Genomic DNA, 27917 nt, shown 5'->3' on the forward strand with positions numbered 1-27917 from the left:
CATTTTATTTTTGGGCCATTTTTTATACATTTATTCTTATGTAAATAACCTCAAATAATTTTATTCAGTTTCAAAATCCACTGGAATCCTAATTTATATTAACTGTACTAAATGTTATTGTACAAAGAACAATTTTATATTCAGTCTTTTTGTTCATGTCACTACATGATCACTACTACAGTACTATACCTCCAAGAAATTAGGTTTCTACTACTTACTAAATTTATTACTCAAAATTCTTTTGTAAGTTTGGAGGCTTTGTTATATTGCTGATAGGTTACTTTTGTCTATTTCCATACCAAATTTCTTAATTATTCTGGCAAAAATGCCTTCATACAGCTTTATAATTAGTCCTAATAATTGGAAGAGCTATTCTGCCCAACTTGCTCTACTTCAAAATTATACACCAAAAGTTCTCTTAATTGGCTTAAAACACATTGTTGGGTCCCACACCTGATAAATCTAGTGTATAGTTTGAGAATCTGCATTTTTAATAAATGTCCAGGTGCTGCTGCTGCTGATTAGCTAATTCAAGACATACTTTGAGAACCACCTGGCCTCAGAGACCCGAGACCAAAGTGTCAGTTGGCCAGCTATTTCACTGAGGGCCAGAAAATTAAGTATTTTAAGTTTGTGGGCCATCCTGGTCCCTGCACAAAGCACCCACAAATGACAGATGAGCAAACAAGCTTAGCTGTATTCTAACAGAACTCTACGAAAATCAGCCAGCAGTAGTTTGCTTTTCCCTGCTCTAGATAATCCCTGGTCCTGTAAAATGCTGTAGAAATTGAAGAATCAGTTTCTCAAGTTACACCAAAAACTTACTGGAAATTTACTTGGAATATACTAACTCTATGTATGTGAGCTCTGAAAGCAGACAGTTTTTACAGGTTTGGATCTTTCGAGCCAAATATCTGTTTAGACAGTTTTGTAATCAAAAAGGACTTGAACATCTTTTGTTAAGACCCTTAACTTCCTTCATGTTATTCTGATTTCAGTTGTACTTTCTTCTCTGCATATTTAATGTGGAGAATTTCAAACATGCTCAATGTATTTTTTTTTTATTTTAATTATGCTGACTAGTATAAAGAAACACAACTGATTTGCTGTATTGTTGTTTTAATAATCTGGGATTTTCTACCTGTATGATTATCTCATCTGCAATTACTTATGACGCTATTTGCTCTTTTCTTATTCTTACCCTCTATCATCAGTCCTGGCCTGTTGTTGTTTAGTCAGGTCTGACGCTTTCACAACCCCATGGACTGTAGCCTGCCAGGCTCCTCTGTCCATGGGATCTCCCAGGCAAGAATACTGGAATGGGTTGCCATTCCCGTTCTCTAGGGCATCTTCCTGACCCAGGGATCGAACCCACATCTTCTGCATTGCAGGTTGATTCTTAACCACCTGGGAAGCCCCCAGTTCTGGCTTAGATTCCAGGATACTGAATAGATGCAGTGATAGTCATCACCCTGGCTTAGTCCAGGTATCAGCAAGAAAGCACTCTTTAAGTTTTACCATTAATTATGTTGCTTGAAATGTTATGTGAACCCAGTGTGGATCTATTTCTATTGGTTTTCATTTACAGTCTTTCTTTCCTCATGTATTTGGTTAACTTTGTTTCCTGCTTACTGTCCTTGAAAATTTAGTTGAGGAAATTCTTTGAAAACTAGAATGAAGATTTCATCCTCCAAAGAGAATATGCATGTTTTCTAGACCCCTGCAGTCCCAAATACTTTGAGTAACTTCACAGTTGATGTGAATTTGACCGCAAATTACATTTGGTGCCAGTTACTCTTATTCTGCTGAAGCTGAAGCTCCAACACTTTGGCCACCTGATGTGAAGACCCGACCCACTGGAAAAGACCCTGATGCTGGGAAAGACTGAAGGCAGGAGGAGAAGGAGAAGGAGGTAACAGAGGATGAGATGGTTGGATGGCATCATCAATTCAATGGACATGAAACTGAACAAACTCTGGGAGATTGTGGTTGTCCTCAATCAGGGGGAATGCTCTCAATAACTCTCACTGACAGCTCCAGAAAATAAAACTCCCCTTTTCCATTTTAAGATCTTTTATCGGATATGATGGCAAAATTTTATATCTTTGCATCTATTAACAAAATAAAACATTTTCCCTTTATACTGAAGATTTCCTAATGTTGAATTTATCCTGCACCATCAGGATAGACTATTTTACTATAACACTAGCTATCGTTTATTATTTAAACATCTACATCTGTACTCAAGAGGGAAAGTAGTTGAAAGGTTTTGTTTGCTGTACTGTCTATGAGGTTTTATTATTAAGGAACTTCACATAATATACTTGGAAAATTTCTATCTGTGGCTATGATTTTTGGTCTGGCAAACCCTCTTCTCAGCTAGTTCCTCAGTTCCTGGCAGGAACAAAGGGAAAGAAAGCTCGGTACTTGTCGTCTCAGTGGAGACCTAGGAAAACTTGAAAGCAAAGCTGCACCCAACTGTCTTGCCTACTGAATTACTCTAGAAGAAACTGGAAGGAAGCAGAAAACAGGAGTATATCCTCAAACCACCAGCTGACTGACTGGCTTTGTTATTAAATTCTCTGTCATTTCAAATCAACTATTACAATGAAGTCATTCTGAGCTTTTATAACCCTGATCTTAATTTTTTAAAGTTCAACTTTCTTTTAAGGAAGCTGTGTAGAATTTAAATTTTAATCTTCAATGAAGAATGATGAACTTATCTAAAATAGATTCATTTTAGGTAAAACTACTTCCTTTTAGGTAAAAGTAATCTACAACAAAAAACAATCAAACTAAATAAACTGCTACCAACTTTGAGCATCTGTATTTCCTGGATATTCTGTTACTATACCTGATCATGTATGTCAACCATTACTGCATTCTGCTGGGGTGGATGAGCAGCAGGGTGTAACAGACGGGGAGATACATTCGGAGGGTGGAAGGCGCGAGGTTCTTCTATTGCTTGCTGCTGTGCATAAGGGAGATGGTGATAATTTTCATCTTGACTAATGGAATTAAGTCGAGACTGACGATCCCTTCTTCCTCTCTGACGCCTGACAGGAGGACTGTAATATAGTAAAAAATGTCGGAGGTTGTTATAATGTTTACTGCTGTGATCCATCAGGATTCTGTACTGTCTCTCTTTGTAATCCATTAGCAGTATAAGCTAAATAGGCTTGAGTATTAAAGAACTGCTGTGGTTCATCATCAGCTCTAAACACAAAATAGAATGCATGTTTTTTTAAAAAATAACAGAAGAAAACAAAATTGATAATTGGTTCTGAGAGTATTTAGAAATCAATAGCCAATCATTGTCATTTTGGGGGTGGGGGTTTAATTGTATAAAATTGCCCTTTTTATAGACAAATATCAGTAAGTTCTTATGATTTAACCTACTATTTTGTCCCTTTTATTTTATAAACATTATACAACAAATTTTAATCTGCATATACCTTGGCAGTAATCCTATTATGCCTAACGGGCATTTTATATTTGTCTACTGGCTAAGGCATATAGAAAAGACATAGTTCCCACATGCCCAAAATGACAATTATAAAAAATGAGTAATAACTAAAAAACATTTAATCTATTTACAATTGCAAATAACTGAGTAACAATAAATACTGAGAATGAAAATGACTGTGAGATAGTGTCAGCATAAATACTCTAGCGATATACAGAATTTTTAGGTAGAATTTGGCTACAGTGTCAGACTTTATTTTTTGGGGCTCCAAAATCACTGTAGATAGTGATTGCAGCCATGAAATTAAAAGATGCTTACTCCTTGGAAGGAAAGTTATGACCAACCTAGACAGCATATTCAAAAGCAGAGACATTACTTTGCCAACAAAGGTCAGTCTAGTCAAGGCTATGGTTTTTCCAGTGGTTTTTCTGTGAAGAAAGCTGAGCTCCGAAGAATTGATGCTTTTGAACTGTGGTGTTGGAGAAGACTCTTGAGAGTCCTTTGGACTGGAAGGAGATCCAACCAGTCCATCCTAAAGGAGATCAGTCCTGGGTATTCATCGGAAGGACTGATGCTGAAGCTGAAACTCCAATACTTTGGCCACCTCATGTGAAGAGCTGACTCACTGGAAAAGACCCCGATGCTGGGAGGGATTAGTGGCAGGAGAAGGGGACGACAGAGGATGAGATGGCTGGATGGCATCACCGACTCGATGGACATGAGTCTGAATGAACTCCGGGAGTTGGTGATGGACAGGGAGGCCTGGCGTGCTGAGATTCATGGGGTCGCAGAGAGTCGGACATGGCTGAGCGACAGAACTGGCTACTGAAAGAAACCACTTTTACTCTCTATGCACTTGTCATCTACATAGTTAAACACAAATAACAGTTGTTATCATAAGTAGACTTCTATTTTCCACGTCCCTTAATTCCACAATTCAGCTCCACTGCTTTTTACAAGGGCTCAGCATGGGTAACAATTCGAAACAGCAGGCCTCAATAAAAATGTACTCCATTTCAGGCACAAGAGGCGAAACAGCCCCTTTCTAGACACAGCTGCACATAGTCATCTCAGCAGTCTTTACTGAGGACAGGTCACCTTTCCCTTAATTGTTGCATTCTGCACCTCTAAATCTGTTTCTTCTTTCTCTCAATTGCCCAATCTTAAAAAGAACAAGGGACATTCTTTTGTAGTATTAATTTCTCCACAGTGCTCTTAATACTAACCCTCAAGGTTAATGTTCCATTCATTGCTTCCTCTATGTTCAGCATAACTTTTTGCATTTCTGCTTCAAAACCGACGAACTATATTTCACTGATTTTCAGGTGCCATCTACCTTAGAACTTACTTTAATGTTTTGAGATACTTTTCATATAGTCTTTGTATAACCCTTACCCAGCTTTCCCTCATGTTAGTATCTTCCATTAGAAAAAAAAATTATCCAAATTAAGAAATGAACCTTGGTATCATACTATTAATTAAACAACAGAATGTATTTAGATTTCACCCAGTTTTTCTAACAATGTTCCCTCATTGTTTCAGAATCCAATACAGGATCCCATTATTGCAGAGTGGTCATGCCTCTTTAGTCTTCTCCAATCCATGAAAGTTCAGTCTTCCATGACCTTGATACCTCTGAAGACATACTCTGCAGAATGTCCTTTAACCCAGGTGTGTCTGATGTTTTCTCATGACTTGCATGGCATTACGTATTACTGGAAAGGATATCACAGGGTTGATAGGCCCTTTTCAGTGCACTGTATAAAGGGCCCCACGACACTGATATGCATCATTCATGCTTATGTATGTATTACCGATCACTTGGCTGAACAGGTTTCTGCCAAGACCCTATTTTCTTACTGTCCATGGGGTTCTCCAGGAAAGAATACTGGAGTTGGTTGCCAGAAGAAATATCAACAACCTTAGATATGCAGATGATACCACTCTAATAGCAAAAAGTGAAAAGGAAATGAAAATCCTCTTGATGAAGGTAAAAGAGGAGAGTGAAATGGCTGGCTTGAAACTCAATAATAAAAAAACTAAGATCATGGTATTCAGTCCCATCACTTCATGGCAAACAAACAGAAGGGGAAAATGGAAGCAGGGATAGATTTTATTTTCTTGGGGAGATACTCTGAATCATGCAAATATTCTGCTTTTGCTAAAAGTTTGCCAATAACTTTAGATTGCATGAATGGATCTTCAGCAATCCCTCTGTTATGATATTCTAATGGTGATTTTCTACTCCCTTCATTTCTTCCGTATATATCAACCGCAATTCTATAAAGAAGAGCTACTCCTTCTCTCTCACTTAGTTATTTATGAGTAGGGGCTAATGGATATTTATTTTATTCTTTAGGTGATAATCCACAGTCATTTTATTTTGTTGTTCAAATTATTTTAACTCTGTTCAATGGGAGCATTTTGGCTCCTGTGACCTTCTCCTATTGTCTTTATCCTTTTGAGCACTTCCTTAATATATGGACCACAATATGCTCTAGGCTCATCTAGTATTTTCCCTACACCGACTCTGGAATTAACCAGTTCTCCAAAAGAGAGTCCTGGTTCCTTAAACTGTAGAATGGTATTTAAAAGCTAAGTGTGCTGACTGCTATACTGCTTCTAGCCTAAGAGAAAAGAACAAGAAAATTTATCTATGTATATGCACATATCTGTATCTGTACAACTATTTTAAAGGACCGTTTAATATATCACTAAAAAGGAGAAAGCTGCCAATTAAGACTATGCTACAGGCTTCCCTGGTGGCTCAGGTGGTAAAGAATTTCCCTGCAATGTGGGAGACGGGTTCAATCCTTGAGTCAAGAAGATCCCCTGGAGAAGGGAATGGCAACCCACTCCAGTATTCTTGCCTGGAGAATTCCACGGACAGAGGAGCCTGGCAGGCCACTGTCCATGGGGTTGAAAAGAGTCGGACACGACTGAGCGACTAACACTTCACTTCATACCATCAATATAGATATTATGATGTGAAAAAATGTGCACTTTAAAATCAAAACACACACCCAGATCATCTCCCGAAAAACACTCATCCTGCTCAAAAACTTTAAGGGCCCCTTTTATTATCCCTTTTATTATTTGATTCCATTGTTGCTTCTTGCTCTTACTTCCCTACTCAAACATAATTTCAGAAACTCAAAACTCACACAAATTAAGACACCAGTCCTCGTGCTGAAATGTAAATTCCTCGACAATTTTGGTCCCTATCTTTCCTGAATTTCCTCTTATTAAACATTATGTATATGACTTTGTGGTAGAACATTTAGAAACCATAATTATTTGAAAATCTAGAAATAAGAAACAGTGATAAAAGATGGACAAATATTTCTCAGTTGACTTTTATATCAGTGATAGATACTACTTTATCACTTTGTTTTAGACATATCATTTGTAAACAGCACAAGGCTATTCCCTCCTGGCTCACTTACGTACCCTTGCTGGATTGAGTTTTCTAGACTACATGCTGTTTATCTGTTTCATTGTGTGGAAGCTATATATACCAGTTTTATTCTTCCAGTGACTACACTTATATTTTTAAATACATACTTACATTTTTAAAAAAATATCTGGATTGCACATTTTTACTTCTCTCTGCTCTGTCCCCATTTTATGTTCAGATTTTTTTTTTTAATTTCAATCTTTTTTTAAAGAGACTTTTATTCAGACTTAGCAATGTCTTTTTTCCTTTCCTAACCAAATCATATTAAATCATCCTTTCTACATTTATTCTTCTACTTCCCAGATAGAATAGTTTTTAATAATTCTTTCAAAAAGGTTTTCTGTTTTAATCAGAAGTATAGTTGCCATACAGTAAGTTAGAAATATACAACATAGTGACTCACAATTTTAAAAGGCTACATTCCCTTCAGAATCATTATAAAATATTGGCTATGTTGCCCGTGTTGTACAATATATTCTTGTAGCTTATTTTATACTGAATAGTTTGTACCTCTTAATCCCCTACTCCTGCACTGGAATTCCTGCATTCCTCACTTTTTTCCCTCTCCCTATTGGTTAACCATTAGCTTGTTTTATCTGTGAGTCTGTTTCTTTGCTATACTCACTAGTTTGTTGTACTTTTTAGATTTCACATATAAGTGATACCATACAGTATTTGTCTTTCTCTTGACTTATTTCACTTAGCATAATGCCAAGTCCATCCATTCTGCTGCAAATGGCAGAACTTCAGTCTTTTTATGGCTGAGTAGTATTCTACTACGTATTCTTTATCCATCATCTGTTGTTAGACACTTAGGCTGTTTCCATACCGTGGCAATTGTAAACAGTGCTACTATGAACATCAAGGTGTGTATCTTTCTGAATTATTTTTCTTTTTTAAAAATATGCACCCAGGAGTGGAACTACTGGATCATATGGTAGTTCTATTTTTAGTTTCGTTGAGAAACATCTATAGTATTTTCCACAGTGGGTGCACGAATTTACATTCCCAACAACAGTGTGCAAGTGTTCTCTTTTTCCCACAGCCTTGCTCACATTTGCTTTTCATGTTCTTTTTGATAATAGCTGTTCTAACAGGGGTGAGGTGATATCTCACTGTGGTTTTAATTTGCAATAACCTGATGATTAGTGACACTGAGTATCCTTCCAGGTGCCTGTTGGCCATCACATTTCCTCTCTGGAAAAACATCTATTCAGGTCTTCTGCCTATTTTTAAAATCAAATTGTTTTTCTGTTATGAGCTGTTTACATATGTATGACAGTTAACTCCTTATCAGTTCTATTATTTGCATATACCTTTTCCCATTCAGTATGTTGTCTTTTCATTTTGTTGATGATTTCCTCTGCTGTGCAAAAGCTTTTAAAGTTCAATTAAGTCTCAAGTGCTTATTTTTGCTTTTATTTTCTTTGCTTTAGGAACCAGGTCCAAAAAAGTACTGTTGCAATTTATGTCAAAGAGTTTGCCATGTTTTCCTCTAGGAGTTTTATAGTTATCTGGTCTTACATTTAAATCTTTAATCCATATTGAGTTTATTTCTTTATATGGTGTTTGGGAATGTTCTAATTTCATTTTTTCCCATGCACCTGTCCAATTTTTTCAATATCACTGAAGAGGCTTTTTCCTCCACTGTATATTCTTGTCTTTGTCATAGATTGACCATTGTAGGTGGGTTTATTTCTGGGTTTTCTATCCTGTTCCAGTTACCTGTGTTTCTCTTTTTATGCCAGTACCATGCTTTTTTGATGCTGATAGCTTTGCAATATAGTCTGAAAGTTAGGGAGCAATTGATTCTTCCAGCTCTGTTGTTTCTTCTCAAGATTTTTTTTGGCTATTTGGGTATTTTGTGTTTCCATAGAAATTTTAAAATTATTTGTTCTAGTTCTGTGAAAAATGTCATTGGTATTTTGATAGAGATTGCACTGAATCTGTGGAGAAGGCAATGGCAACCCACTCCAGTACTCTTGCCTGGAAAATCCCATGGACGGAGGGGCCTACTGGGCTGCCGTCGCAGAGTCAGATACGACTGAAATGACTTAGCAGCAGCAGCAGCATAGTGTTTATTTTTAAAAACTCACATATAAATGGATCCATGCAGTTCAAATCCGTATTGTTCAAAGGTCAACTGTGTACTGTAATAAAATTTATGTGAATGTGGTCTCTCTTGCTACCTTTCTACAAGGTTTTCTACCTCCTTAGGTAGGTTCATTCTTAGATATTTTATTGTTTTTGATGCAATGGTAAGTTAGATTATTTCCTTAATTTCTCTTTCTGATAGTTTGTTGCTCATGTGTAGAAATGCAACAGATTTCAGTATATTAATTCTGCATCCTGCAAGTTTACTGAATTCATTGATGAGCTCTAGTAGTTTTCTGGTGGCATCTTTAGGATTTTCTATGTATAGTATTATATCACCTGCAAACAGTGATAGTTTTATTTCTTCCTTTCCAATTTAGATTCTTTTTATTTCTTTTTTCCATCTAACTGCTTTGGGTAGGATGTCCAAAATCATACTAAATAAAAGTGGCAAGAGTGGACATTTTTGTCTTATGCCTGATCTTGGAGGGAAGGCTTTCAGCTTTTCATTGTTGAGTATGACATTAGCTGTGGATTTGTCACATATGACCTTTATTATGTTGAGGTATGTTCCCTCTATGCCTACCTTCTGAAAAGTTTTAAAATCATAAATGGTGTCAAATTTTATCAAAAGCTGTCTCTATATCTACTGAGGTGATTATATGGTTTTTATTCTTCCATTTGCTAATGTAGTATTTCAGACTAAATTGCAAATATTGAAAAATCCTTGCAACCCTGGGATAAATCCCTCTTGATCAAGGTGTATGATTCAGGGAAGATCTCTTATTGCTCAACTTTCTTTCTCTCTGAATGTTTATGCACATTCTTGAATTTCACCAAGATCTTGCTCAACACCCGTTCTTTAATTCTTGAAAATGATTTTTATACTATTTCTATAAAAACTGTTCCCTTCTATTGTTTCCATCTGGAAATATGATTAGATGTATTTACAACTGATGACTGTCAATATATTTAAATTTCTTTCCCACACTTTCCATTTTTCCCTTTTCACATTACATTCTGGGAAAGCTCTTTACTTGATCTTCCAGGACCAAGATGCTTTTTCTGCCTGTTCATTAATTTTACCAACTACGATTTCCAGTTGATTTTTAGGGATACAATCTCTTGTACTTCTTTCATGTTACACTTATTCAAAAATTATTCTTGTTTCTTAACTGTTTTATTAGTTATTTTATTAACTGTTACTTCAAGTTCTTTCTTTGAGTTTCAGAGACTTTCTTTCACTTTGTTGGCTTTCTTCAAATGTTTGGTAACTTCCCAGTGTGCTCATCTTTGTATCTGAAATTGTATCAGATTGTTGCTGAATACTGCATCTGCTTATAAACCCTACTTCTGGCAGAAAAACTGGCAGTTAAACTTATAGCTAGCCTATAAGTACTAAGGAGAAGGAAAGGGCAACCCACTCCAGTATTCTTGCCTGGAGAATCCTATGGATGGAGGAGCCAGGTGGCCTGCTGTCTATAGGGTTGCACAGAGTCGGACACGACTGAAGCGACTTAGCATGCATGCATATATTGGAGAAGGAAATGGTAACCCACTCCAGTGTTCTTGCCTGGAGAACCCCAGGGACGGAGGAGCCTGGTGGGCTGCCAGCTATGGGGTCGCACAGAGTCAGACACGACTGATGCGACTTAGCAGCAGCCAGCTATGGGGTCGCACAGAGTGAGACATGACTGATGCGACTTAGCAGCAGCAGCGTAAGTATAGTACTAAAGTGAGAAGGAAGTAACAAATAACACACAATGCTGGGGATAACAAATTTGTAGCTTGTTTTCTAGGTAAGTGCTCCCTCTCTCTCCTTTGTGTTTGACGAACATGGAGATTGATGCTTCTTTTCAACCTGAAAACTAGTTTCTGCCATCCAGCAACAGACACTGTCATGCCCTTTCTGGTCCAGAACACATTTGATGACCTACAATTGTACTCCTAGGCTTTTATCTTAATGAAATGCTTGCACATGCACACTAGGCGCTGTGTACACAAAGGGTCCTAATAGAACTCTTTTTATTACCCAAACTGGGCATAACTATTATCCAACAATAGGTGGGTACATAAATTATGGTACATTAATTCAATGGAAGATTATAATCACAATAAATGAACTACTGCTACCCACATTAAAAAAGACTGCTTAATAAACAAAAAATACACTTACGTGTATTAAACAAAATGCAAAATTGTGTTTTTAGAATGTATTGACAGGTATTAAAAACATGTACCAAGGGAGTTAGAACAAATCACAGGAAAGGGTTTAACAAATCACAGGAAAGGATTTTGATGTGATATTTTAACCTAAGTGTAGGGCACACTTGTGTGTTATCCTTTTTAAATGTACACTTGTTTTACAAGTTCTCCTGAATGTATGGCATATTTACCATAAAACAATAGGAAATATCACAGCAGGTACTCAGACGTTATTTCCTTATGTAGTTATATTTAACAGCTATGAAATATTTTACCTGGTTAGCATAACATTATTTTACTTAAACATTCCCATATAATTGGGTAATAATGCACCAGATAATGTGAAAGTTTAATGGTCTCAACAGAATATACCTCAGGAACAGGTTTATCTTGTCTGATTTGGAACAACGAATGACGGGTTTTAAGATCCCTTCAGTATTAAGTTACCTGTCTGTCAGTCACTCAGTTGTGTCCAACTCTTTCAACCCCACTGACTACAGCCCGTCAGACTCCTCTGTCCACGGAATTCTCCAAGCAAGAATACTGAAATGGGTAGCTATTCTCTACTCTAAGAGACCTTCACAATTCAGGGATCAAACCCTGGTCTCCTACACTACAGGCATATACTTTACCATCTGAGCCAAAATTAAGTGCCCTAAGGCTGCCCTAACAACGTATCACAGACTGGCTTAAACAACAGAAATTTATTTTCTCAAGTTCGAGAGACTTAATGTCCAAGATCAAGGTGCCAGCATGCTCGATTTCTGGTGAAAGCTCTCTCCCTGGAGTCTTGTAAGGACACTAATCCTCTTGGATCAGGGGCCTGTCCTGATGATTTCATTTAGCCTTAATTACTTCCTTACAGGCCCCATCTCCAAATTCATCCACACTGTGGGTTAAGGTATCAGCCTATGGATATTCAGGAAACATATTCAGTTCGTAACACCTTACTACTTCGAGATCATCAGTACTTCTTAGATTATCAACATCCTGGAAAGATAAACAGTTGTCTCACTTCAAGGATGCTCTATTTCCTTGGAAGAGGAAAGGTATGACCTCAGGCCACTACTAAACAGGAAGCAGCTCAGGAAACATATTCCCTGGAGAAGAAAAAGCAAGAGCCAAGTCCCACATAGAAGAGAGGACTGAAAGCTGAACTAAACTTCAGTCACTCCTCATATCACAGGTCCTCAATTTGAAAAGAAACTTAATGAAACTACAGCTGCCTTAGAGAATACAGAAGGAATATTTGTGGAGAGAGGTTATTCATTTGTAAGAATGGAATGGATAATAATGGAGTGAAGAAGAGACTGATCATTTCTAAGACTTCCATATTTCCACTGTTGTTGCTGTTCAGTTGCTCAAGTTGTGTCTGACTTTTTGCAACCCCATGGACTGCAGCACACCAGGCTTCCCTATCCTTCAACATCTCCTGGAACTTGCTCAAACTGTTGTCCATTGAGTCCGTGATAGCATCCAACCATCTTATTCTCTGTTGTCCCCTTCTCCTCCTGCCTTCAATCTTTCCCAACATCAGCATCTTTTCCAATGAGTTGGCTCTTTGCATCAGGTGGTCAAAGTATCAGAGCTTCAGCTTCAGCATCAGTCCTTCCAATGAATATTCAGGACTCTTCTCCTTTAGGATTGACTGGTTTGATCTCCTTGCTGTCCAAGGGCCTCTCCTTAGTATTCTCCAGCACCACGGTTCAAAAGCATCAATTCTTCAGTGCTCAGCCTTCTTTATGGTCCAACTCTCACATCCATACATGACTAGTGGAAAAACCATAGCTTTGACTATACAGATTTGTTGGCAAAATAATAATGTCTCTGCTTTTTAATACACTGTCTAGGTATGTCATAGCTTTTCTTGCAAGGAGCAAGCATCTTTTAATTTCATGGCTGCAGTCATCATCTACAGGGATTTTGGAGTACTGTTGTAAATTATAAAATGCATTTTTCAGTAATATGGATTGAAGGTCAGCCCACAAAAAGTCTTAAACCTTGAGGTAGTTGAATTCGTATATAATGGTACAGACTGATTTTAAGTAAATCACTTTAGCCTCTTATTATACAATTTCTACATGTGTCAATCCCAAGCTAAATGAATTCTCATGATGTCGTGTGGTAGTCCAAACAACTTGTAAGTTGTTTGTGTGTGAGTGTACAGAGACAAAGGTGTTGATATATTTATAAAATGCTTACAGAAAAAATGCTTTCAGATGTTTAAAAATACTCTACCAATGACCAAAAATTTAATAAGCAAGAGAACCAACTAACCTTCTTCTGTTGCGTGCAGGTGTGTTGCATCGTTCCCCTGAGAAGTGATGTTGGCTTGGTCGAACTGAAGGGGGCTGCCTATTTGATGTCATCTCCCATGGTCGCATTGGTGGTGAGGGAGCTGGTGATGCTGATGTATAATCGAAGACTGAATGAGAGAGGCGCTGTCTCTTGGGACTTGGACTATCTTCACTCTGCCAATGCAACAAAATCAATCAACAGAATAAGATTTTAAAGGATTTTTGCATTATTATTTACATGCATAGATGTTTAAGTACGTTTACCTCCAAGTGTAAAGGGGGGAAAAGATACACTGTTAACTTGAATTAAATATCTTTTTAAAAGATGCGAGGGGTGGGGTAGGAAAGAAAGATCAAATGAAAAATTAACTCTTTATTTAAATTCATCATGAAACTAATCAGGTAACAACATACATACATGATAGGGTAATAAGCAATTTGGAAGGAAATGGCAACCCATTCCAGTATTCTTGCCTGGAGAATCCCATGGACGGAGGAGCCTGGTGGGCTACAGTCCACGGGGTCGCAAAGAGTCCGACACGACTGAGAGACTTCACTCACTATTGTACTTGACTGAGCATCCCAGGTGGCTCAGTGGTAAAGAAGCCACCTGCCAATGCAGGAGATGCAGGTTCGTTTCCTGGGTTGAGAAGATCCCCTGGGTCTAGAAGATCCTCTGGAGAAGGAGATGGCAACTCACCCCAGTATTCTTGCCTGGGAAATCTCATGGACAGAGGAACCTGGTGAGTTACAGTCCATGGGGCCGCAAAAGAGTTGGACAGAACCTAGTAACTAAACAACAACAAATGGTACCTGACCACTGCTGTGAAACTCCAATTTTAACTGAAATTCTACTATGCCTTCCCATCAGTTACTAGTTACTCTTTTAGGCATTAATTTGCAGCTGAGAGATCCATTTAAGAGAGGGTATAATTTAAGTAGGCCTGTGATTTGATTCTAAATCACACTTGTCTACCTCCTTATTCCTGTTGTTTAAGGCGATTACATTTACTCTTTAAAGCAATTATGTGGACAAAGTAAGATTTACTTAAAACATTAAAAAACAAGTCAATCGATTTATTTCATCAGTTCTTAACTAAAATATCATAAAAGGATATCTTGGGGAAAGACATTTCAGGTAGATCATGGGAGTGGTGGATAATTCAAAACTTATACCTGTCAATGTTGAAACATAGTCTCAAGCTTTCTTGCTTACTAGCTACAAAATTGGTATGGATAACTTAATTGAATTATTAACTCTCCAGGATTCCTCACACAACTCAATCTTCCAATTGAGTCTCACCAAAACTGTCAAAATTGTAAGTTAACAAAGTCTGATGAGGGCCATGTGTTTTCTAATAAGAGCCTCTCCTGTCTCCAGTCTACTCCTGAAAATTCTATTTGGGTATCAGAGCACTTTGGGGCAGGGAACTGTGCCCTGAGGATGTGGGATCTTAGTTCCCTGACAAGGGATCAAAACCACACCCCCTGCATTGGAGGTGAAGGGGCTTAACCACTGGATCACTAGAGAAGTCCCTAGAGCACTTCTGATTGGCACCTGCTGCTAGAACAAAAATGTTAATATTAGCTAAAGAATACACGAGGCTACATACTACAACATTAGATTTTAAGATATAAAGCATATAAAACAATTCATTAAACTGACAGGAATGATGCAAACTACTTTGGATCATTCTAAATTATTTAGCTGACGTATTCACAAAATCATGCCATTTCCAATTTATATTAAGGAATACTATAATTCAAATTTGTCATTATGACAAAAATAGGAAGTAGTTTTCAGAACCATATACAAGTTTCTTGTAATTTTCCTCACCACACTAACCTTATTTCTTCCTATAGTTAAGTGAAAGTCGCTCAGTCGTGTCCGACTCTTTGCGACCCCATGGCCTATATGGAATTCTCCAGGCCAAATACAGGGTGGGTAGCCTTTCCCTTCTCCAGAGGATTTTCCCAACTCAGGGATAGAACCCAGGTCTCTGGCATTGCAGGCAGACTCTTTACCAGCTGAGACACAAGGGAGCCCAAGAATACTGGAGTGGGTAGCCTATCCCTTCTCCAGAGGATCTTCCCAACCCAGGAATCGAATCAGGGTCTCCTGCGTTGCAGGTGGATTCTTTACCAACTGAGCTATCAGGGAAACCCTATACTTAATGGTGCTATTAAAAGTATACTTGTTTTAACCCCTGATTTTAATATGTTATGTTTTGATAATCCTAAAAAAAAGTGAAAAATAACCGTTGAAATTTAGATATTCTGATTAAAACAAAACGACAGAGCAACTAAGACTTCACAAACTCAAACATGAACTGCATGTGTTAGAAGTGATCACCAAATTTCGTAAAACAGACTTCATTAACATTGACTTTTTAAGGTACAAAATACTAGTGATGTATCATCACTGGCTTTCATATGTATAAAAGGTGAAAGTGTCAGTTGCTCAGTTGTTTTCAACTCTTTGCAACCCCATGGACTGTACCCCCGGGCTCCTCTATCCATGGAATTCTCCAGGCAAGAATACTGTAGTAGGTTGCCATTCCCTTCTCAAGGGGATCTTCCCAACCCAGGGATTGAACCTGGGTCTTCTGCACTGCAGGCAGATTCTTTACTATCTGATCCCTCATATGTATAGCCTGTACCTCAAAGCTTAACGTGAACTAAGACATGAAACTCTGAATTCTAAAAATCCACTGCCCAAATGGAGGAGAATGTTGTTTGGTTGTGTTCGACTCTTTGTGACCTATGGACTGTTGCATGTCAGGCTTCCCTATCCTTCACCATATCCCAGAACTCGCTCAAACTCATGTCCATTGAGTGGGCGATGCCATCTAACATCTCATCTTCTGTTATCCCCTTCTGCTCCTGCCTTCAATCTTTCCCAGCATCAGGGTTTTTCTAACGAGTTGGCTCTTTGCATCAGGTGGCCAAAGTACTGGAGTTTCAGCTTCAGCCAGCAGTCCTTCCAATGAATATATTTCATCAGGATTGATTTCCTTTAGGAATGACTGGTTTGATCTCCTTGTTCTCCAAGGGACTCCCAAGAGCCTTCTCCAACACCACAGTTCAGTTCAGTTGTTCAGTCGTGTCCAACTCTTTGCGACCCCACGGACTACGGCACACTAGGCCTCCCTGCCCATCACCAACTCCTGGAGTCCACCCAAACTCATGTCCATTGCGTCAGTGATGCCATCCAACCATCTCATCCTCTGTGGTTCCCTTCTCCTCCCACCTTCAATCTTTCCCAGCATCAGGGTCTTTTCAAATGAGTCAGCTCTTTGGCCATCAGGTGGCCAAAGTATTGGAGTTTCAGCTTCAGCATCAGTCCTTACAATGAATATTCAGGACTGATCTCCTTTAGGATGGACTGGTTGGATCTCCTTGCAGTCCAAGGAACTCTCGAGAGTTTTCTCCAACACCACAGTTCAAAAGCATCAATTCTTCAGTGCTCAGCTTTCCTTATAGTCCAACTCTCACATCCATACGTGACTGCTGGAAAAACCATAGCTTTGACTAAACGGACCTTTGTTGGCAAAGTAATACCTCTGCTTTTTGATATGCTGTCTAGTTAGCATATCAGCAGTCGAGGTTAGTCATAGCTTTGCTTCCAAGGAGCAAAGCATCTTTTAATTTCATGGCTGCAGTTACCATCTACGGTGATTTTGGAGCTCATGAGAACAAAGTCTCTCACTGTTTTCATTGTTTCCCTATGTATTTACCATGAAGTGATGGGACTGGATGCCATGATCTTAGTTTTTTGAATGTTGAGTTTTAAGCCAGCCTTTTCACTTTCCTCTTTCACCTCCATCAAGAAGGTCTCTAGTTCCTCTTTGCTTTCTGCCCTAAGGGGGGTGTCATCTGCTTATCTGAGGTTATTGATACTGAGACTACTACAGATTCACAAAAATAACCTTAAAAAACTTAGGCTATGATATTTTCAGTGATGTTCAAGTTATGCGTTAGCATATTCTTATTTTACAACAAAGCTATTACTTTTAAGAATGGAGATGACTGAGAAAATTTCCCATCCCTTTTCTTTCTGTTGTAAAAGGTTCTCAGTGTGTAAGAGACAAAGACTAGGAAGTAACGTGGAAGTGAGCTCATTCACTATGGCAATAAGCCTTACTTTTTCAGTCAAAGTAACAGGAAACCACAAATTGATATCTAGGGACAGGGATTAAAGAGTTTATTACATGCAATGTTGTTTCATATTCCTTATCAATTTGAGTACTCTTTGAAACTCTAACTCAGTATTTAGCATCTAATAAAATGCGTAGAGGATTACATCTATCTAACCCCAAATCTCTATAACCAAACATTCTTATTAGAAGTGAAAAAACCCCATAAGAAAGTATTGCATGGTTTCAAAAAAAAGCAAATCAGAAACTGTTAAATGCTGAATGCCATGGGGGAAAAAATACACACAAACACATGTGCATATGTACATATATAAACACACATAAAATATAAATATACATTTATATATCTCAATCAGGAAGTTTTGGAAGATAATGGAAACCTTCAGCAAAGCAGAACCAGGTTCCAAGTTCCAGATTTAAAATGGTGATTGAAATGTGCCTCTGACTTCAGCAACCACTAGTGAGCCCTGAGGACTTCCTTCTCAAAGCAACAAGGGGGCAACTAGAATCAAGAGGTAAAATCTCCAGAAACCTGGTCCTCTCTCCACCTGGTCCTTAATCAGGACCACCATTCATCTCAGACTCACAAGTAAGTAAGTACAGCATGATTTATAAGTTTCCAACCCTCTTTTAAACTTCCAGACTTTCTCTATTTGCCTTACATCTTTGACAAAAGACTAAATTTCTCATTCCACATGTGGTGCTAGTGGTAAAGAACCCACCTGCCAATGCTTGAAGACTCAAGAGATGCGGCTTAGATCCCTGGGTAGGGAAGATCCCTGGGAGAAGGGCATGGCAACCCATTCCAGTATTCTTGCCTAGAGAATCCCATGGACAGATGAGACTGGTGGACTACTGTCCACAGGGTCACAAAAAGTCAGACAAGACTGAAGCGACTTAGCATGCAAGCATGCAGAAAAAACACTCACTGAATTCTATTAATTAAAAATAAAAGACATGACGACAGCCATCATTTAAAAGTCTATAGACAATAAATGCTGAAGAGGTTGTGGAAAAAGGGGAACCCTCTTGCACTGTTGGTGGGAATGTAAGTTGATACAGCCACTATGGAGTATACAGTATGGAGGTTCCTTAAAAAACTAAGAGACGTGAAAGCAATTAGAAAACTGAAACACTCACTCTACATAAAGCAACTAATAAAGAATAAACACAAAGACAATTGCCTTTTTGTAAATAATAAGGAGGGGGAAAGCTGGAAATTAACAACTATATTTGAACCACACAATATAATTTACAAAATGATCTCTACACATTCTCACTTAATTCTCCACAAACCCGTCTTGACTTAAACTATATTCAAATTTATGTAAAATATGTTTCTATTAGTGAAGATGTACCAAAGACAATTCAGTGAAATACTGCCTTTGAACTAAACAAGGTATATAAAGTCCTGTCTGACATAATTCACACAGGACTTTATAATTTTCTAAGTAGTACAGCTTTGATAGTTCTCAGCTCAAAATGTTTCAGAACAAAATCCAACTTCATGACCACTCTAAAAGTACATCCTCCTGGAATGTTATTTTACTTAAAGATATGGGGGAGGGGGAGGCTTTCACTGTTCTGTTTTCAAAAGTTACTGCAGCAGACATTAAAAAAAAAAAAAAAATCAGGACTTTGCTTTTGATATGGCCCAGGTTTGTGGTTTTTTTTTTTTTTTTATAAAAGGCCAAAGAACAGAATGACTGTTAAGTGCAATAAGTGCTTACAAAGGGACTCTAGTGGTATAACTAATGCAGTCCCACCATAATGAAGAGGATAAAATACTGTGTGAAAATATTAAAGTACTGCATCATTGGCCATAACTACTGGCCAGCAGTGGCTTCCTGAGTTTAGGGAGGCCTGTGTGGCTAACTCCTGAATAATTATTAACAACCTAAGTCCTAGATTTTTCTTCATTTTAATTACATAAAACACCACTGGTTCACAAACTGATTTATCTTGATGCTGTACATGTACTGTGTTCAAATGCTGTATTTACTTCCATAGAAGCTAAAAACAAGGATAAATAAAATAATCTGAAGCATAAATATGAAACCAACAAAAACAGAAAAGCTATTAAGAACCACCTGAAATCAAGGGATATCTCTGAATTATCCACATGGAGTTGTGCAGACAACTGAAGCTCAAATTAGAAATGTTAATTCAGGAGTTTTTGGTATACAGATAACTGATATGTCAAAGAAGTTGCAGGCAGTGACAAAACTGCTCAAAATATCAATGATTTATATAGTGAAAAAGAGGTCCAACGCTAAACCCTAAGAAGCTCCAACATTTGATGTTGAGTAGCTGATGAAAGGAGCTACTTTAAGCCAGTGGAATGGAGTTTCAAGGAGTCAACTATTAGGTTGATGCAAAAGTAATTGCAGTTTTGCAATGTTGCACTTTTCTGTTTGATATTGAGACACATTCTTAAATAAATGTGGTTATGTTATACATCTTTTTAATGTATATTTCTAAATTTTTTGCTAATAACTTATAACTTACTGTTTGTATTTATTTCAGACTAGGGAAATGATGTTAGACAAAAAGCAAATTGGAGCGATTTTCTTATTCAAGTTCAAAATGGGTCTCAAAGCAGCAGAGACAATGCACAACATCAACACATTTGGCCCAGGAACTGCTAACGAACATACAGTGCAGTGGTGGTTCTTGTTCTGCAAAGGAGATGAGAGCCTTGACGATAAAGAGCATAATGGAAGTTGGAAGTTGACAACGACCAATTCAGAGGATCACTGAAGCGGATTCTCTTACGACTACATGAGAAGTTGCCAAAGAACTCGACATCAACCATTCTACAGTCGTTTGGCATTTGAAGCAAACTGGAAAGGTGAAAAGGCTTGGTAAGTGGGTGGTGCCTCATGAGCTGATTGAAAAAATCAAAAATATCGTTCTGAAGAGTCGTCTTCTCTTATTCTACACAACAACAAATCATTTCTCATCAGACTGTGATGTGTGACAGAAAGTGGATTTTATCCGACTAAGAAGCTCCAAAGCACTTCCCAAAGCCAAACTTGCACCAAAAAAAGGTTATGGTCAATGTTTGGTGGTCTGCTGCTGATCTGATCCACATCTTTCTGAATCCTAGTCAAACTGTTACATTTGAGAAGTATGCTCAGCAAATCAATGAGATGCACTGAAAACTGCAATGCCCGCAGCCAACACTGGTCAAAAGGACGGGCCCAACTCTTCTCCACAACAACATCTGATCGCACATCTTACAAGTGACGCTTCAAAAGTTGAATGAATTGGGACTACGAAGCTTTGCCTCATCCACCATATTCACCTGACTTCTCGTCAACTGACTGCCACGTCCTTCAAGCATCTCAACATCTTTTTGCAGGGAAAATGCTCCCACAACCAGGAGGAGGCAGAAAATGCTTTCCAAGAGTCAGTCGAATCCCAAGGCACATATTTTTATGCTATGGGAATAAACAAACATTTCTTGTTGGCAAAAATCTGTTGATTGTAACGATTCCTATTTTCATCAATAAAGATGTGTTTTGAGCCTAGTTACAATGATTTAAAACTCACGGTCCGAAACCTCAATTACTTTTTCACCAATCTAATTAAGAGGTCATGTAGAATGAGGGTTGAAAAATAGCCACTGTATTTAAACAACATGGAACTCAATAACATGGAACTATTTTTGTACAATATGATTTAGTATCATTATGGCATATTTCCCTTTATGACAATTTTGGGAAAAGTTCCTGTGTTTCCTTTGTTAATTTTCCTTATGAATTTAAGGATAACTGTAACGTTCTAAAATAAAAATTTTCTTTTATTATTTTGGCTGAAATTTTTATTATGCCTATGAACTTGTTAAGAGAATAGACATTTTTACAATAATTAGTCTTCTCTTTCATAAACAATGTATTTATTTGTATAAATCAACAGATTTCAATCACCTAACTTCAGTAAATTTACAGATTAAAGTTGTTATCTAGTTGTATTAAAATGCACACCTGAGGAGAAAAGGGAACCTCTTACAGTACTGGTGGGACTCTAAGTTGGTACAGCCACTATAGAAAACAATATTGAGTTTCCTCAGAAAACTAAAATTACCATACAATCCAGCAGCTCCACTCTGAGGCATATATCCAGACAAAATTCTTAATTCAAAATGATACATTCACCCCTATGTTCATAGGAACACTGCAGACAATAGCCAAGATATGGAAACAACTTAAATGTCCACTGACAGATGAATGCATCAGGAAGATTTTATTTATTTATATATATAAAATATATAAATAAAATGGACTACTACTCAGATTAATAATAATAATGCCATATACAGTAACATGAGTGCAACTAGACATTACCATAATAAGTAAAGTCAGAGAAAGACAAATACCATATGATACCACTTATACGTGGAATCTAAAGTACGACACAAATGAACCTATCTACAAAACAGAAATAGACCCACGGGCACAGAGAACAGACTTGTGGTTGCCAAGGGGGAGAGGGCTGGAGGATGAAATGGGAGGCTGGGGTGAGCTGGTGTAAGTTTTTATATACAGAATGGATAAACAAGCTCCTACCGTATAACACAAAGGACTATATTTACTATCCTATGATAAACCATAATGGAAAAGGATATTAAAAATAACATATATATGTTAAATACACACACACATACACACACATATTTCTGAAATCAAGGGCTGTGCCACATCTGAAATTCAAGTTCTCCACAATGCACCTGACTTTTTAATAAAAGCATATAATCTTCACTCACTCACTGAATTGGTTGGTAGTAGAGTAACTGCTCATTTTACTTTTGTTGGATTTACTATGTCACTATGTTATTACTGCTTTACTATGTTAATTTCTGCTGTACAACGAAGTGAATCAGCTATATGTATACATATATCCCCTCCTTCTTGAACCTTCCTCCCACCCCACTTCATCCCACTTCACAGAGCACAGAGTCGAGCTCCCTGTGCTATATGAAACTGCTAATTTTAAAACTGTAGGGGGTTGATGGCAAACAGATGTGATGGAATTTGGGGGGGGTGGGTACTGAAACTATCCTATCTTTATTGTATCAGTTCCACATCTGTATGCTTTTGTCAAAACTCACAGAGCTGTTCGCAAAAAAGGTGAATTCCACTGTGATTATGCCTTAATTTTAATTTAAAAAATTACAAGAAACACCTTGATGCTAATTTTAAATATAGGCTTATTTTTATAGAGATGTAAATGTGCTTCTTAAACCATTTTTGTAAAAAAAAAAAAAAAAAAAAATTCAAAGCAAGAAAAACAAAACCATCATTTTTATAGAAATGTTCCAAAATATTGGTAATAGTTGATTTCTTAAGCTGGATGGCAGATTTTTGAAAATTATACATACATCTTCATATTTTACAACATGCATATGTGAAATATTTCATAATTTTAAAAATTAAAAAGCACACAAAACTTGAAATATTTTGACTATAAAAATGAGCAAAAAAGAGCAGAGTGAAAAAGTAATAAACAAGGCTAATGATACAAACTCGGTTAAGCAGTGAAGATAAAGGACAAAAAAGAGATCAAAAATAGGATGAGCTTTTTGTTCAAAGACTGATGGTTAAAAACAAGGATCCAGGAGAGTGTCAACACTTGCCTTCACCTCTGTGACCATCCTACTTACTCGTCACATATCCAATTCCACGCTTGAAGCAAGAAAAGCCAATCATTTCTTTACTCCTAGAGAAGGCTTTAGGAGAAATGAGTCCTCACAAAAGAGAATAGTTTCAGCTAAAATATGAAGTAGAGGGGGTGTTTTAGGGGAAAAAATGGAAAAGGTAAGGTGATTGTTTGGAATGGATGGAGTAAAAAGGGAAAGGAAAAGTAGAAAGAGTTGGAAGGGAAACAACTTGGAGCAAAGCTGTGAGAAAACAATGCATTAAGGCAGTGACTTTGAGGATAGGATATGGCTGCACAGGTTCTCCTTTTCATATGGCTACTAGGTTTTATAATGATGAGAACCATAACTGGAACTACAAAATCACACTCAATTTTGGTGTCAGAATTAGTTGAAAGTACCTGACAATATCTCAAAGGGGATGTGACTTTACTTCATGTGGAACAGTGGTAGGGGTAATAACTGGACAAAGAAAATCTCTAGTCTCTCGTGGGAGCAAAGTACACTGAAGGCCTGATTTTTAAGTTAGAGCAAAGTAAGGTTTAAGTTAAATTATGACTATAAATAAAATAATACCTTTCACTTTTCTGCTAACACTCAAGTGGAACTGGCTAACTTTTTGGTTTTATTTTCAAAACATGGGTTTTAATCTACTGCATTTGGCAGCTATTCTTTGAGTTAATGTTACCTTAATGCTTAAAGACTCAGGGGAAGTACAGAGAACACAGAAAGTGTCAAATAACTGTTCACTGGTGGCAGCAGTGAAGGTATGAAGTCAATTTCTTCATTAGTTACTTCTACTAAAGATCAAGTTCTTGCAGCTAATGCTGTATTCAAAACAGCAGTCAATATGTCACGCAATTCAATAAACGATGTCTTTTAACATACAGTGAACTGTGTTTACAGAAATACCCATAAGGTGGTATGATAGAGATAAGAAATAGCTGAAGTTGGATTTGAGTCTCTATTCTGTCAATAAGTAGATATGTAAATTGGGCATCTCAATGAGATTCTCTGAGGCTATTTCTTCATCTAGAAAACCATCCAGATGAACTTTATTACGATGGCTAAAAACAAAAGGAGACCACACATGCAAAGCAGAGAACTTGACACACAGTGTCAACAAGGAATAACAGACTCAAGAGCCCCAGGTCACCTATACACCTTTCCTCACCTACATCAGCTTCTAACTCCTACCTCTCCAGTGTGTCATCAACACCTCTCTTTCGGAAGTAGTCTCCAGTGCCAACCTACCACTCCCACATGAACAGAAAATAAGCTGGCTCTATCCAGAAGTCCTAGCTTTGATTAGCAATTCTCACTACCTCAACATGGACAATTACATGTCTTGGCCCACAACCCTAGTATCCAGAAGCAATTCTGTAACTTAGTTTCCTTTCTGGTAATGATGACTTCTGTTACTGAATCTCGAGGAGTAATGGATTTTAAATACAGTAGTCAATGATTTCTGTGAGCACATCCTAGTAATCTTGTTAATAACTTAATGATAGTTTAAATCCATTTATACCTTAATTTGTTTTCATTTCATATGTAATGAAATTTTAAACACATTTACCCACAAATATCAAAAGTCACAGAAGGCAAGTTACCGTATTTTCTCTCTGAAATGTGCATTACTATCAAAGTCTGTAGGGTGCATTACTATCAAAGCAGTTATGGCTTTAAAAATCATCTTACATGCTTCTATTTTTATTTCTCTATACAATTTCACATATTCTGTCTTCTACTTTCCTACAGAACTTGACCTATTAGGACACATGATTAAGACCAAAAGATTAAAAAACAAGAATATTAAGTGGTCAAATAGTAACCACAGCTCAAGAGAAGACAAACATTCTTCAGAAAAAGATGTCCTCTAAGAAGAATACTTATTTCCACAAACAACAGAAAATGAGAAGTAGGAAGATACTAAGAATGTTGGTTCAAGCCTTCCTAGAGACAACCTAGTACGTATCTTGTGACTTTCAGCCCTACGAAGGCAAAGGGTAAATATATAAGAACCTGGAAGAAAGCTTTGAAGTGAGCATCCTCTTGAACGGTAGTGTTCTGATCACTTGGGAGGAGAGGGAACAGGCTCTGAAGTCTCACCCTTTCACAAATCACCTTGTTAGGATGGCCAGGTAGAGGTGCTGAATTGGCCCCGGGAGATATCTGGGAAAAAGAGGGAGAAGAAAAGGATAGTTCATGGCTAGCTGCACCAATGTGGAGAATCATGCCTATGAAGGACAGTCTGGATTTTCTAGGTATTTGATGATTTTGTTAGCAGAGCACAAGAAATAAAAAATTAATCTTAAACATCGAAACAAACATAAGGAAGACAAAGACTGTCTCTGGCAATGGATCTCTCATAAAAACTCTTTAAAGGCAAAACAGCACTGCTCAAGAATGCAAAGTCCTTCCAATGTTTCCCATTAGTACCTATCTATATCTTTCTTGCTGGCATTAATTCTGAAATCTTAAATGACAGATAAGATTTCATGTCAAGAAAACCGGAAGTAACAATCACTTAAGTACAGAAAGATTAGTCTCCACCTGGCTATGATTAATTTTTCATTCTGTTTTTCAGTTAACCTTCCAAATTATCAGGCAAGGGAAGAGAGATTTTAGAACATCTATGGCCAAATTTCTATAACGATCACAGGTATAAAAAACAAGATTTATATTGTGGAGACCTCAGCTCTATTCAACACAAACCTAGGAACCTACTTAATGAATAAAGGACAAGATCATAAAACTCAAAGTAAATGCCTGCATGTTTTAAATGCTTGACTAGACTGTGAGTTAATGCCCTAAACTCATATGTAAATATACTTGATGTGTAGCATTTTTGATCAGACATGAGTATCACCATTCCATGGTGCTGTGGAGTGAATTGCCCTTTGGGATTAAGGTCTGTGGACCTGCTTGCCCCTAAAGGACCAGGTGCTTTAAGGCTGTCTTGTTTTTTTCGTTTCATTGCTGCAGTCATTCCCTTACATATAAGTGTCTACCCTGTAACAGGCACTAAACAAAAACACAGTCATGATTTTCTACCTTCAAGAAATATATGCAATAAAAAGAAAAGCAAATCACCATACAGTATAAAAAAGTACCTTTCTGTAGTAATGGTCCATACTGGTGCTATGGAGAGGTAATTGGTAAGAAACAGTGTTGTCAAGAAACTACAAAATGATCAGCATAACTGCTCAGTAAGGAAGTAGCCAGAGAGGAAGGAATAGACAGATCATAAAGTGGCACGCTAATTATATGAATAATGCTGCTATAATAAACTTCGTTAGCCCCTTTAGAAATTTTTCTTTCTGGCTTGATATGAGCCCGATCAACAGATAACTAGGCCTGTTAAGAAAATAACTACTTCCAAAGACCTTCCTAGAACTGAAGGCAGTAATTTTAGAATTTATTAGTACTGCTCCACAAAATGCTCTGGACACGAACTAAAGCTCACCTCTGTACTATAAACATGCATGTGTTACTGTCCTTTACCATTGTGATGAAGCAGGAATGACTGAATCAAGGAATATTTACTGACTGCCTCCTATAAGCAAAGAGTTATGTTAGAAAAGAAAACAAGGATTCCACCCTCAAGGAGCTTATTCTTGTTTTTAAAAAAAAAAAAAAAAAATAGAGGTAGGAGCCATGGGTATATCTGAGGGCAGGAGTAAGAAAATATTTCACAGGAACAAGTATTTTTCACATTCCTGACTCCATTTAATCTAAGGAGTGCTTTTACCACTTTAAAGTAATTCTCTCTCAAAATGGCCTGTTCCTTTATGCAGGCTTCATGTTCTTTCTACAAGTTTATAATGTGCACAATAAGTACATCTGAAGAGTGTTTTAATAAGGTGACATAAAATCAACTATCACACTTAAGCAGTCTTACAAACTTAAAAAGTGTGAGCAGCACTCTTACAAACTGCTAGTACAAAAGCTGGCTGGGAAAACGAATTTCAGTAATACATAAAAAGCTGACAAACCCTGGTCCTTGCAGACATAAGGGGAGAGGGGTAAGGGAAGAGAAAAGGAGAGAGAAGGGAAGAGGGAATTAATTCTAAGACGGCCTCCAAGATTCCCACCTCTGGTGCGTACCTCCAACCCTGCATGGTATGTGGGGAGGACTGTAAACATAGTGAATTTCATTCCCCTGATTGCGTTCAATTATATGGCCTAAATTATACAAACCCCTTCACAGAGGTGAAAGGATTTTCGGATATAATTAAGATTTCTTATGAATTTTAAGTTAATCAAAGGGGAGGTTATCCTGGGTAGGCCTGAGTTAATCAGAGAAAGCTCTCAAAAGAGAAGTTGAGCACTTCCTAAAGAGATTCTCCTGCAAACCCTACAGACGAAGTTGCTATGTTCTGAGAAGGCATGTGAATGGTAGAGACCTGAGGGCAGCTAGAATCTAAAAGTGGTCATCAGTTGATAGCTAAGATCAAGATCCCCTCAAATAAAACAGGGGGCCTCAGTCCTATAATCACAAGAACCACATTATAACAACAATGAGCTTGGAAGAGGACATTAAGTCCCTACTAAAATCAGAGCCCAGCCAAAAAAGACCCTG

General features: G+C 37.6%; 1 protein-coding gene across 11 annotated transcripts in view; it reads right to left on the minus strand.

The window, feature by feature from the left end:
- RNF38 (ring finger protein 38) overlaps nucleotides 1-27917 on the minus strand; it is a 121263-nt gene that overhangs the window by 20844 nt on the left and 72502 nt on the right. For 5 of the 11 annotated variants that reach the window (XM_045165089.1, XM_045165088.1, XM_045165085.1 and 2 more), the window contains 3 exons: nucleotides 25358-25507; nucleotides 13500-13693; nucleotides 2855-3068 (listed from right to left, as the gene is read on the minus strand). In XM_045165089.1, the coding sequence (XP_045021024.1) occupies nucleotides 2855-3068; nucleotides 13500-13693; nucleotides 25358-25507 (558 nt within the window). The remainder of the gene's footprint in view (nucleotides 1-2854; nucleotides 3069-13499; nucleotides 13694-25357; nucleotides 25508-27917) is intronic. The other 6 variants (XM_045165087.1, XM_045165094.1, XM_045165093.1 and 3 more) reach the window with 2 other exon arrangements.

This window comes from Bubalus bubalis, chromosome 3, assembly GCF_019923935.1.
Source record: "Bubalus bubalis isolate 160015118507 breed Murrah chromosome 3, NDDB_SH_1, whole genome shotgun sequence".
NCBI lineage: Eukaryota > Metazoa > Chordata > Mammalia > Artiodactyla > Bovidae > Bubalus > Bubalus bubalis.